The sequence below is a fragment of the Podarcis raffonei genome, chromosome 7, assembly GCF_027172205.1.
Source record: "Podarcis raffonei isolate rPodRaf1 chromosome 7, rPodRaf1.pri, whole genome shotgun sequence".
Classification (NCBI taxonomy): domain Eukaryota; kingdom Metazoa; phylum Chordata; class Lepidosauria; order Squamata; family Lacertidae; genus Podarcis; species Podarcis raffonei.
In genome coordinates this window covers 65,933,038-65,947,060 of record NC_070608.1, presented here as the reverse complement: position 1 = coordinate 65,947,060, position 14,023 = coordinate 65,933,038, and the positions used below count along the sequence as shown (strand labels likewise).

The 14,023-nt window shown below is 41.4% G+C and overlaps 1 protein-coding gene across 2 annotated transcripts in view; it reads left to right on the top strand.

The window, feature by feature from the left end:
* The first annotated feature begins 1,604 nt into the window (after positions 1 to 1,604).
* Positions 1,605 to 14,023, top strand: part of EXOC2 (exocyst complex component 2) — an 80,326-nt gene continuing 67,907 nt past the window's right edge. Inside the window, exons 1-4 of one of the 2 annotated variants that reach the window (XM_053397024.1) lie at positions 1,605 to 1,682; positions 4,122 to 4,281; positions 5,069 to 5,245; positions 6,146 to 6,272. In XM_053397024.1, the coding sequence (XP_053252999.1) occupies positions 4,164 to 4,281; positions 5,069 to 5,245; positions 6,146 to 6,272 (422 nt within the window). In that variant the 5' untranslated portion in view covers positions 1,605 to 1,682; positions 4,122 to 4,163. Of the gene's footprint in view, positions 1,683 to 1,722; positions 1,845 to 4,121; positions 4,282 to 5,068; positions 5,246 to 6,145; positions 6,273 to 14,023 lie in introns of those variants that run through there. The other variant, XM_053397023.1, reaches the window with a different exon arrangement.

Genomic DNA, 14,023 nt, shown 5'->3' with positions numbered 1-14,023 from the left:
AGCTTTGCTTCTTTTAAATTTACTTATTTTGCTGATAATGGACACTGGTCAAACTCAAAGCACTATAATGCTCTTGAGTCTTTTCTTCATGCTCACCATTCCTGTGCAGTTTTTTAAAAAGTGTTCTGCAATAAGCACGGAAATACCTGAGTAAAAATATTAGATTTTGGGAGGCTCAGCATTTTTATTACATGAATTCATTCTGTAATGGAAAGAGGTAGAGTGTGCCAGCTTCTGAAATCCAATAAAGCGTGCTGCAATATTTTCTAATATTACTGTCTAGTATAGTCTTAATTCCAGTGCATCACCTGAATGCCTTGGCATTATAGACTAAGGGGAAAGTGGAACTGGGAATAAAGAATAAATACGGCGAAAATAAATATTCAGCATATAATTTCCTTCATATTAATATTGCTTTTAAAAAAATAATAATAGTTTGGGCCTTTATTTTTGACCCTAGGATTATTGTTCCCCCAACATGTCTTACTATGCATAAGGATGTCTTTTACTCGGGTAACTCAGTGAATTTGTGCTCCTTACACAGTATTCATGTTCTTACACTTTGGCCTGTTGCCAGAGTTTCAAACTTTCAATACGTTAGAAAGTTGCAATCTACACACACACACACACACAAAAACACCACTGCAAGTATCAGTTCAACAACATTAGTTTATTTATTTTTTGCATCAGTTTTAACATCCCACCTGTGTGTAAACGTTCTGAGTCTGGACTATAGCTCCAGGAAGCTCCTTGCACATTGTTGGATATTCTAAATAAATATTAACAAGTAGGGAAACAAGCCACGCTGAGCAAATCAGATGGGGTCATGTTGTACTGACTTCTGTTTCAGTGTATCTGAAGAAGTGTGCATGCACACGAAAGCTCATACCAGTAACAAACTTAGTTGGTCTCTAAGGTGCTACTGGAAGGAATTTTTTTTTAAAAAAATTGTTTCGACTACGGTAGACCAACACGGCTACCTACCTGTAACTTGCACTGATAGAGGAATTCTATCCCTGCACTACCCCACTGCCCCTAAATTGCAGCAATCTGGGAGGAAGGTTGGCAACTCTGCAGGTCACCAGGGTACAGTACATGGTTTTGCAAATTGCAGCACTTGCCGCCCTCCTAGCTTCAACGACCTGTCTCCTCGTTTGAAACAACCACAACCACATTGCGCTGTGAACTTTCCGTCCAGAGCCTCTCGTGGAGGGAGCATTGCAAATACCGCAGTGTTAACAAGCTAACAGTGAAATAACATACTGAAATCTGGGGTAGCGTACCTGAACCAACAGCATAAGGACAAGTGTTTTCTGAATGCTTTGCTACTGAACGAATAATAAAAAAAAGGAAATGTATCATTCTGCCACAAGGTAGATTGAGGAGAAGCAGCAATAACTCAATTTGCACGGACATAACGCGCGCGCTCGACCCTGGCGAGGTACATGGAAAGGAGCGAGGAGGAGGGGCAGGGCAAAGAACTCTGCCGCTCCCTCCTCTCGCGAACCATTGGCTGCGGACGGCTGAGTGGCAGCGCCAGCTTAGCCAGCCAGCCGGCGCTCGCCCCGGTCACGTCGTGTGCGTCGGCCTCCGCTCCGCGCGTCACGTGCGTGGTGGCGTCAGAGCCCCCTCGCGTAGCGCTCCTCCCGCCCCTTTTCCGCCAGCTGCGCTTCCGGCGGGAGGTAGGTCTCTGCTTGAGTGGCGTTTTAAGGAGCGGGGCGGCGGCGGTGGTTGCAGGCTTCTTGCCTCAGGTGGCAGTTGACGGTTGGGAGAGGGTCCTTCTCCGCCACCTCCGTTTCCAGCTCAGCTGAGGGCGCTGAGGGAAAGTCCGGCTGACGGGTTGGGTGGGGCTTTTATTTTTATATTATTTTATTTTGCCAAGGAAGAGAGTGGGGGAAGGGAGTTAACTGGGAGGGGGTTTTTGTTTGTATTATGCATTTTCTGTTTTTATCTTGTGTTTTTATGCTATGAACGGCCCTGAGATCTTCAGATGAAGGGCGGTATGCAAACATATATATATATATATATATATATAAACACACACACACACACACACACATACATATATATATATATATGTATATACACAAACACACACTACATATAATACAAGCACACACACATATGAAATAATAATACAAACATGCAATAATAATAATATGAATTTTAATTAATATGAAATAATTCATATTATGAAATAATAATAATACAAGTACAGTCATACCTCAGGTTGAATATGCTTCATGTTGAGCGCGTTCAAGTTGCGCTCTGCAGCAACTCGGAAGTAATGGACCGTTTTACTTCCAGGTTTCGCCGCTTGCACATGCGCAGACGCTCAAAATAACGTCATGCGCAGAAGCGGCGAAAAGCAATGTGCGCATGCACAGACGTGCTGTCACTAGTTACGTTTGCTTCTGGATGTGAACGGGGCTCCGGAACAGATCCTGTTCGCATCCCGAGGTACCACTGTACACACACCATACATGCATACCCCACTAGCCGGCTCGTGGGGGAGCCTTGGGAGGCCACCGTGCGCTTTGGGCTTTCTGGGCCACCAGGCTCTGTCATGGGTCATGGCCAGCCTAGTGTCACAACTCAGACAGCGCGCATGAAACATGCTCTGGTTCAGCATCCTTGTACAGTCATACCTTGGAAGCCAAACAAAATCCTTTCATTTGACTTCCAAAACATTCAGGAACCAAGGTGCGGCTTTCGATTGACTGCAGGAAGTTCCTGCAGCCAATTGGAAGCCACATCGGACGTTCTGAGTTCCAAAGAACATTCGCAAACTGGAACAATCACTTCTGGGTTTGCAGAGTTTGGGAGCCAAAACGTTCGTCTCACAAGGCGTTCAACTTCCAAGGTACGGCTGTACTTGATCCAGCACTTGCAATGCCTAATCCTAACCTTGCTTCACTTGAAAGTACCGTTTCGCCGTGCTCAGCGAGGCTTTACCCTGGAGTAAGCTAGTGAAGGATTTGAGCCTTGAAGCAGTTTATTGTTGCTGCCATTGCTTTGAGCATGGGGGTCATGCCCATGGGTCCCTCCTGTCACCTTTTCAAGCCAATGTCTGGCCGTTAGGTTTGCCTAGTGCAGAAGGCCTGGGAGATTTGCAGTAGATCTGCAAGGTTTCTGATTCCAAACTTAAGCTAAAAATAACAGGAATGAAATAATGCCCCCCAATGCCCTAAATTATGCTACAGAATTAAATAAATTTAGTACTCAAATTGATTTAATTCCAAGTCCAAATCTTTTGAACCAGGCTCTTTTTAGTGTGTGTATCTGTCTTTCTAGTAAATGACCCCAAGCCCAGTACATAAGATGGGCCACCGCTGCAATGCCACCCTCCAGGCGGTGATGGTGTTGCCACTTGCTGGATGCAGTGACAAGGGCAGGGGAAGCATTGAGTTGGCTGGCGCAGGCATTGATACATGCATGCTTTCACCTGTGACTACCATTCCACTTCTTCCTGCATCCCTTGCTGCCATACTCCCAAGTAACAGCAGCACTGCCACATGCAGAAGAATGGTGCAGTTGTGGTGCCCCATCTTGCACACTGCAATAGTGCACACTTGAAGTCTCCCCAACCCAGATATATCCTGTAGAAAGAAGGGCACTGTGGCAGGTAATTTCATGCTTTCTTTTGATGTGAATCATTTTGGCTCATGGTTTGTTTCAGATAGCTCTGACAACAAACTGAATGCCCAATACAGTAATGTTGCCCTAAAAGTAGTTCCATTGGAGTTGCCGACACAAGTAAATGGAACTTTAATTCCTAATTCTCATCATGGGTGTGGATCTAAATGTCCAACTGGTATAGCAGGAATCAGGGCATTCATGTATAGGCCACCCACATGGAGCTAGCAGTTCACACAGACAGCGTTGGCTGGGAGCCTGGCAGTGATCCTGGGAGCTCCCAGGGTTTTCAGTTGGGCACCCCCATGCATCTGACCCAGCCCTAATTCGAAAGTTGAGAAGTTTCATCTTGATACTCCTTAGGAACCATCAGCACTTAAGAATTAAACACACCATATCAAGACATTTTAAATCACACAATTGAGCATTTCTAGGTTTTATCGTAATTGGTGCAATGTAAACATTTCACTTTTTTCCTGATTTAGACTGCTGAATATATCAGTCTTTCATCAAAGAAGAAAGCTATAATGTCTCACGCATGCAAGCCCCCTCTTGTGACGGGCATTTCTCCCAATGAAGGCATCTCATGGACAAAGGTCACAATTCGAGGAGAGAACTTGGGAATGGGCCCAACAGATCTAATAGGTAAAGTCAAGAAAGCTGTTTCCGTTTCAATGGCAGTAGTCTGCATCCAGCAGAGTTTATTTGGAAATGTGCAGTTGCTGATAATTTACGGTAGTGGTATTATGAAAACACTTGATAGACAATAAAATGTTGTTGGTTTTTGTTCATGAAATTGAAGAGATCCTTTCCTAAATACCGGGGGAGGAATTCAGTGTTGTGCTAAAACAAACGTTAGCTCGAGTATTTCCGCTTGCATGACAGAACAACCCCTCTCACCCCACACACTGTTCTGGGGGTTCTCCCGACATCTCTGAAGCCAATTTGAGGGATGGGGAAGAGGGGGAACCCTGTTGCAGAACTTATTAGTTGAGTCCAGCCCAGGGGAAGTATTGTTGCGGTATTTCTTCCTGAGCTTCCTTTTTCTCAGATCATGTTGAAATGATGGGTCAGTAGGGATGCAGTGAAAGGTTTTCAGCCAGGGGAAATTTAATTTGCCCCTTCAAGTGTCTCATGCCTCCACTTTTGAGAATCACTACAGTAACATGCCACTTGTTCTCTTTGAGCAAGCTTGCTGTGTTGTATCTGTATCGTCACTTTCACCCATTGGTCAAGACTGAGTATTTCTGTACTGGCTACTGTTTATGTATTTAGAGCAACACTTAAAAAAAAACCTTTCTGGAGTGAATCCATAAGACACTTGAGATCCGTTTGTGGGCTGAAAGCACTTCAGGTTCCCCCGATAATGATGAAATAAAAAATATTCACTGTTAAGCAACATTTGTTCCTATGCTTTGTGTGACTCTCTCAGGCTTGACAATCTGTGGACACAACTGTCTTCTGACTGCTGAATGGATGTCTGCCAGCAAAATTGTGTGTCGAGTAGGTCAAGCTAAGAATGACAAAGGGGACATTATCGTCACTACAAAGTCAGGGGGCAAAGGAACTTCCACTGTTTCTTTTAAACTCCTGAAACCTGATAAAATAGGTATGGTTGTATTAGCCATTTATTTCTCTTCCTGTAAGTATTGTTCTGTAATAAAAAAGTTTTGTAAAAAAGAAAATCTTCATGGGATGTGCAAGTGGGTTTCTTGAACAAATCGTAAAACTGTATTTATACAGATTTATGCTATTGGCCCATCTAGTCCGGTTCTGTCAACTCTGGCTGGCAACAGTTCCCCAGCCTGTCTCAGGCATAGGTTTTATCTATGCCTGGTCCTTGAAGTTGGTATTGAACCTTGGGCTATGTGGCGTATTTATTCTGACCTTGAACTTCAGCTAAAATCTTATGAATTCATAATACTTGAGCTTCTCTTGGTTGCTGATCAATTTTTAAATTAGGCTATTCTCATACTAGCTCCTTAAGCTCATGGAATTCTGTATAGAGGTATGTTCTGTTGTATCCAATGGGCATTTCACTGAGTTTCTAATAAAACTGCTTTGATTATATGATTATATACATGATATACCGGCACTTGATAGCATAAAATATGTTTGAATCTTTCTGATGCTATTTGGGCACGTGTGCATTTTAAAGCAGGATGGAATGTAGAGCCAAAATTAAATGTATTATTTTTTTTTGCCACTTTTTTAATCAAGTTTTCCAGTATAGATATAGGAAAGGAAACAACAACAACAACCCACCATATTTTGTGTCGTAGGTGAGAAATCCAAATAAAATCCTCTGAGAACTGTATTGCTCTGCAACCCTTTGGCTGCAGAGGCAGATTAGGAGCAGTGTTTCGAGGTTGCTTTTACCCTATTTTCCCCCAGACAATTATCTAAGTATGCATTTTATACTTGTAGGACTTTTTGACTTAGTGCATGAGAACTTCACGATGCTCGACAGAGCTTGTTTTTCTAAGGATATCTCTTTTGTTTTCTCAAGGTATCTTGGATCAGTCTGCAGTCTGGGTTGATGAAATTAACTATTATGACATGCGCACTGACAGGAACAAAGGGATGCCCCCTTTGTCTCTGCGCCCTGCTAATCCTCTTGGTATTGAGATAGACAAGTGAGTACCAAGTAGTGTCAATTTACATTCTTACCTGACTTCCCTGTAAGAATTCAAAAATATTTCAGAATGTGAGATTTGAAGAAAGCAAGACTATAGTCTGATTTCACTTTGCCATGGAAAGATAGTGTTTCTTCAGTTTCTTATTCTGGAAATGGGAAGAATAATTATATTTCTGTCTGAGGTTATGCCCTATCAACTCAATAATTTCTGCATGTGCAACAGGTCTTTTCCCCCTGCATGTGTGCCAGTCCCTCCCCAAATCTATTCTTGACAGTTTAGCGGAACCCCCCAGAACAGATCACGTTTTAGCCAACTAAGTCCTACCCAGAGTAGGCTCATTGAAATTAATTGGAACTGTTAGTCATGTTCATTAATTTCAGTGCGTGAACTCTTGAGTGGGGCTGACATTGGCTACAACAGTTTTCATAACATACTGAATATTAGTGTTGTTCATATTTTTATTTATGAAAATATTTCCACACCACTTTTTATTTACAGAGAGGAATATGAAAGTGGTTCACAGTATTAAAACATAACAAATCTAGTTAAGACTTCATACAGTGTGAACAATTTTAATAGCTGTGGGGGGTGACAGGATGAGGTGGCAAATGACCTGAGATCAGCTGTTAAAAACACTAGCTAGTTTTATGTGATTCTGTTTAGATTGGGATTTGCAGCAGGAGTTGCAGAGTAAAAATATATTTTCCATCCATCTGTCTTTTTTCTTTTAGTTTTTATTGAAATGCTAATTTGTTTCCTAACCACAAATCTTAGTGTTTTTATACACAAATGCCACATTTATGCAAAGGTTCCAGTAGTTGCATTCATATAAAAAACAGTTTATATATATTTAAAACACTTGCTGTCATAGCAAGTTAAGTGCTGCAATGCTACTCTAATATTGCAGATGAACATACCATGAAGAAGTAGATGCAGATAGCTGGGCACTTCGCCAGCGGCCCTGAGGTTCCTGTCTGGTGTGCTGTCCTGTCTACTTCTGCAGTCCTAGTGGTGAAGGAACCAGCCAGGGACGAGAACAATGGGTATAGAGATCTCTGGCCATGTGGTAGACATGGATGTGTTCAGGAGCTCCTTAGGGTCAGTGGTGGTACAGGGGTCTGCTGATGGCTCCTTGTCCTCCTCTTCCATTGAGAAGACAACCAGCTCCAGGTCTGAGCAAGGCTGAACCTCGATACTTGCACAGTAGACGGAGAAGGGGCAGGCTTTCAGACAAACCAGTACAGCAAATAGTGCTCATCTTTAAAAAAACAACAACAACAAAACTAACTTTAGGGATATTGACATACAACATATGACAACATAGTAGTTTTGGCTGGCATGTGGCCTCAGTGCTACAATAGCAATTTTAACATAAATCTTTCCAATCTGGGTATAGTGTTTCTGCTAAATATAGCAGACAGTAGTTACTATGTATTGTAGGTTCAATCCCGTATAAATTAGGTTACTTTATTTAATTTCCAAGAGGAATATATGTGTAGCAGTGCAAATGTCTGCAACAGTGGAGAACCATAATTCTTCCATAACGGCCAATGCTGGGATCCTAAAAAAATTAACTTAAGGAAGTTCACACAAGGAAAGCTACCTGTTCTCTCCTAACACCCACTATAGAACAAGGTCACTCAAGTTTCAGACTTGTGAAAACCCAGACCGCTATAAACTTATTTGCATTTAAAGTGTCATAGGACTGTGTGTTTTTGAGCAATACTCTGTGCTGATAAAACTGATTTGTAGCTCATTTCTTTTCTGAGATGAATACACATTCCCTAAAATATGACAGTAATGAGCAATCCTACATATACTTCATCTGCCTAGGACAGGCTAGGAATAATAGTACAAAGCCTGTGTGTGCTTTGTGTTCAGTTACTATGGCATTCCTCGGCATTTCTCGAAATATTCGCAGTAGTGCTACATGTCATTTTATTAGTAAATTTAAAAATGGTTTCCATCTGCAAGGTCTAGCTTGCTAAGCATACACTGCCACCTAATGGAGTATGTGAATCCTCTTTTGTGTAAAGTTGATAATTTTATCAGAGGTAGTTTATTTTTTTGTTTATATGTAAATACAAGAAGGCTGTCATTCAGCAGCTCAGCTGGGAAGCTAGCTGCAGGTTCAGTTAAATATTTTGATTGTCAGCATCAGAAGTCAAAATCTTACAAGGAAAGAAAACTCTTCATAGCAATCTAGGCAAGGTGATGCCTTCGTAGGCCTAATCTGGCCAGTGTTAAAACATTTCCAATGATTAAATTGTGCTCTTGGCTCTTCAGTTGAATGGAATAAAAGTGCTCAGCTTTGATCAGATTTTGCCCTGCATTTGCCATCAGTTGAAGGTCCTTCTGTTGTCTCCCACCGTCTTATATGGATGCAGTCAGCAATAGTGAAGTGAGGTTCTGCCGCATCAGTGTTGCCCTTAGGCTGGGTCCAGATTTGCCATTAGCTGTCCATTGGACTGTTCCCAAAGGCCATCCTTGTCCTCTGTCCTACCATTGGAGAAAGTCCTTGTTAACACCTTTGGGTTTGTCCTGTTTAGTCTACTCCAGCGTCCTTTCTGCTGGTCTTCTGCATGCATGAGTAACAGAATACAGCTGGTACAAACGTTTGCTCCTATGAGTCTGGCGGGGGGGAATGTGAATGGTTACTTAGTTTGTTTATGGTGGTTGCCATTCAGTCTTTATTTACTTAAAATGGCTCTTCTTGACCTATAAAATCCTATGGAATCCAGTTCACAGGACTTTTCACTGACAGTGTCCAGTAGAACTGCCTGGTTTTAGTTTTTAAATAGATTTTACATGGCTTTGTGCGCAGAATAATTACCCCTGGGTGGTTGATAACTTTTTTAAAGCTTTATTTGTGAGGCACAGATTTACATTTCTTCTTATATAAACCTGTCAAATCCCTCCATATAACTAAATTCTCTCAAGGGAAGCAATAGTCTTAAACTGTTTCTTCTGAAGCATTTGCTTAAATGGAGTATTCTCGCACCCAGTTTCCAAGCTAGGGCTGAAATCGTAGCCTGGCAGCACCTGGAAGGCCAGAGGTTCCCAACCCATGACTCAGGGAGAAGGAAAAAATGTATTCCTTTTCTCTCTTCCCATCCAACCTCAAGAGCCCTGCTCATCCTTAGGGGGAAGTAAGTAACCCAGGCTACCACCTACCGTATTTTCCGCTCTATAAGACGCACCTGACCGTAAGACGCTCCTAGTTTTTAGAGGAGGAAAACAAGAAAGCAACGCAAAGCCTCTTGAGCGAAGAGGCAGGAGCACTCCGGCTGCGCTCAAGAGGCTTTGCGTGGCTATCCCTGAAGCCAGGAGAGCAAGAGGGATCAGTGTGCACCAATCCCTCTTACTCTATTGGCTTCAGTGAAAGCAATGCAAAGCCTCCTGAGCGAAGAGACAGGAGCGCTCCCGCTGCGCTCAAGAGGCTTTGCGTGGCTATCCCTGAAGCCAGAAGAGCAAGAGGGATTGGTGCGCACCGATCCCTCTTTCTCTCCTGATTTCAGCGATAGCTGTGCAGCCTGCATTCGCTCCATAAGACGCATACACATATCCTCTTACTTTTTAGGAGGGGAAAAGTGCGTCTTATAGAGCGAAAAATACAGTACTTTATCCTTTCCTCAGGAGGCAGCCTCTGTCTTCTTCAAACCTCTCCTCTTCTTACCCCATTTCCACAATTACTTCTGAGGCTTATGAGACATCAGGAGGAGTCGGAAGGCTTTAGATTTAGATGAGCCAAGCAGAGGCATCCAGGAAGAATAGCAATGACAGGTATAAAAAGAGAAGAGAGAATAAAAGAAGCACTGCAGATTATCAACATACTGATAATGAATTTAAAAGAGGAAATCATCGTGACAAAAAGAAGATGATAAGAGGTGGAAAGAAGATGGATTGTCCTTAAAAGCTATAAAACAGTAATAATGAAACATACATATGCATCAAAAATCAAAGAAGAATTAAATGTTATGCAACAGTTTATACGTTACAGATTATATTTTAACCACTTTTGGGGCTGAACGTAATACAAAATGCCAATATAAAATATAACAGTAATACAAAGTAAATATTAGTACAAAAGAAAAAAAGGCAGTACAGTCAATCAGAACAGTATAGCAAATATCCAAATACCCACCATTCACTTTCACGGGCAGCTTTCGGCGCAGATGTAATTCCCAGCATTCCTTTTGGAAACTGGGATAACTCACACTCTCCCCCACCTTTTCCAGTCTCTCATTTCTAATCAAGTTCATTCACAACAGTAGCCATGGGGGAGTAGCCTTAGCCTTATCAGACAGTGAAAGAATGCCTCCCTAAGCAGTCATTTCTTTGGTGTCAGCCCCTTTAGGGATTCCCCACCAGGACTGTCCTGCCAGGGGTCTCCAAGTAGATACGCTATGCCCCCCCCAAAAAAACACCTAACCACAGCTATAGCAAATTCTTGTTCTGCATGGGTCGGATGAACTGGCCAAACACTATGGCTCCTCCAACAGTTCTCCATAGCCTTGTTTCCGACTTGTCTATGACTCAGTAAGCCAAGTTAAAAAGCAAATGATTGAATACTCAGTTTTGTGGATAACTCAAATTTTCAGTGATCTCTTAAGAGCACATTGAGCGGAATGACAGTAATAAATACCAAATTGAAAGGGATCTGTACATGTTGCATAGTTGAACTTTGGAATTATTTACCATGAAATGTGCTGATGGCCACCAACTTAGAGGGCCTTAAAAAATTCATGGAGGATCTGGCTATCAAGAGTTACTAGTCATGATGACTATATTTTACTTTCAGGGTTAGAGGTACCATGGCTGATATCCAACTACGCTCTACTGAGAATAGATCCATTTAAATTAATGGACTTAAGTTTCTTATGTTGATGGACTTCAGTAGGTTTGCTCTGAGTATGACCATCATTGGCTATCATCCCATGATTTTGAATACCAGTTGCTTGGAAAGAACGCTGAGAGAATGCCATTACCCTCATGTCCTACTTTTCAGCTTTTTGGACTAGATAGGCTTTTGGTCTGATCACAGTTGTTAAATCTGCATGTAATTAAGACATGAATAGCCTCTGCTGTTTCTGTCTTCTCCAGAAGAGGCCATAACTTCCAAAACAGCCGAATCTCGTTAAAAATAAATAAATCTATCCATAGTCACCACTTGACTATCCAGGAAAAGTAATGGATCCAGGAGCATCTGCAAGCTAAACCCAAATGGTGGAACTGCAGTCTAAAGTACATCAATCTGATTAGTTTTATCAGTAGTGTAAACAACACTCCCTTAATTTGTTTCACTTGGATTTATCTCAGAAAAAGTGATTGTGTAAGGCAGAGCTTCCCAAATTGTGTGTCGCGGCACATTAGTGTGTCAGTTACAGTGTGTAGGTGTGTTGTGCAAACACTCCCCGCGCTCCTCCCGGGGTTGGAAAGGGGTTAGTTTAACCTCCAGTTTGCTAGTAAAACTGAATTACTGTGTTGTGAAATGATGCATGTCTAAAAAGTGTGTCACCAGCATGAAAAGTTTGGAAAGCTCTGGTGTAAGGTGTGTTTACTGCTCAGTGACTGCAGAACCGAGGAGTGACTTAAATTCGTGGAATAGATTAATCACTAAAGAACTCCCAATATGACCCCAAGCACAATGCTTTTTATTTCAATTTAATTTTAATTTTAATTCAGTATTGCAAATCATGGGCTCCTCATTCATAACATCAGTATCATCGCTTAATGATGACGTAATGAGTGAACGACTTCCATATGTGAATGAGCCATAAGGAATCCTCATTACCATAGATAATCATGCCATAGCACCTCCACCACAGAGCTTTGTTGAGTGGTCATGTGATAAGAAATCAAGTGGTGAACATGCATGTGTGAATTCCCCTTTAAAAGGCTATTTTATGTGGAAACGTCCCAAAATTCTAAAGATGGTGTTGCTTCTCGACATACCTCCAGTGGAGCCAGCCAAAGCAAAAGCATTTGAAGTTGCATTCTTCTTGATGTGACACTTCTATTTTGTTTTTAAGATAAATTAGATACATAATGCCATTTTACATTTTCCAGGCGGCTCAGCATGGTCGCTCTTTGGTTACAAGCTGACGTTTGCCACCCCATATTTTGACTCTCACCTCTCAAGTAGGACAGATATCATAGACTCACCATTGTTACTGTTGCAGGCTGACTATGGTACTTGAGCCAGTAAGCAAGTCCTAGAAATTAATTTGACAGTGGAATTTCAATGAAAACATAACACACTTTGAGTGGAGCCAACTGTCTCATATACTGTCATCCAGTCCATTTGACAAACTGAGCTATGATAATCAAACCACTTACCAGAATACAATTCTGTTTTTATTAATGGACGTTGCCCAATGGTCCTCTTCCTATCACAGTCTCACTTGATTTCTTTTTGGCATGCTTTCATAAGCCTGTGTGTATTTTGTGATTAGCTTCCAGAAGCATAGAAATTGATACTAGGTGCTGTAGTCAACATCCTGAAATGTTATTTCATTTTTAAAGGGACTTCTACTTACTTATTTATTCAAACATTTTTATGCCACCCTTCAGCCCTAACAGTGGTCTCCAATGTGGTTTATTTTTAAAAAATTTAAGGATAACAGGATTAAAACTAAAAAGAACACAGCTGAAAGTTTCAATATCAGTTAAAAAAACGAAAAACAATATTCAGAGCCAAGTGGAATCTTTGTTCTTTTTTTACTGCCCACTTTGACAGCCTCTGTTTTAGCAGGTTTTTTTTAAAATAAAAAAATCCCATTTCCTTTCTTAGCATTTAAGACTGTCTACCTCTTGTTAATGCTTTAGCTCCCTTTTTAATTGTTGAATTGCTGTTTTTATATTGTCATTGGACTTTTGTGATTTTGCTTTTTATTTTTTATATTTTAAATATGTATTGAAAATAGTTATTGTTTGAATAGTGTTTGCTATCAGGAGACAAACTAATACATTTAGTAAGCAAATAAATAAAGTTTGCAAAATACAAACAGTCTTGCCTTTATACGTAGCAAAATGCAGCTCTGCTGTCTATTTTTTGCAACGTAACTGTAACATTATAGCTTTTAGACCCATAGCAAGATAGGAGGACAGGGAATGGAGGAAGGAAGGCATCCTTATTGCTGACAATTGCTGCGTGATTTAGATACAGTATATCTGTTCTTCAGTTCATTTGAGCCAGTAGAATCTTGTGAACAGTTAAGAATAGCGCTCATGTGGTTTCTGGTGATCTAAGCTCCACTATTCAGCTTTCAAGATGTTACCCATAGCTAGATGCATTAGATCTGGGTTTCCCAACCCTCCGACAGTTGAGGCACACATATGGAGGAGTAAGCAATACCTGTCCTCAAAACAATGTGTTTCTATATGAGTAGGTAATTTGACATTGGGAGCAATAAAGGTTAGGGAAGGACCTAGTTCAGTGCATGCAGAAGGTCCAAGGGTCAATTCTCTGCATCTCCAGGTAGTGTTGGGAGGGGCCCTTGTTTGAAATCAGTATAAGGTAACTTGCTATGCTCCTGTGTTATTGTGACCCATATTATCAGTGCGGTAAAGACGGCATTGCCCCTACCCTTAGTGCATCATTGTCCCTTCCCAATTTAAAGGGTTCTTGATGGTGTGGATCTGATCTGCATGTGCTGCTTTTAACCACATTGACCTATAATAAAAGATGTATTGGAGTAGGGCAGGAAAAAGTGGTTCCAGATCTCCATCATGTCTATAGGCTAGCG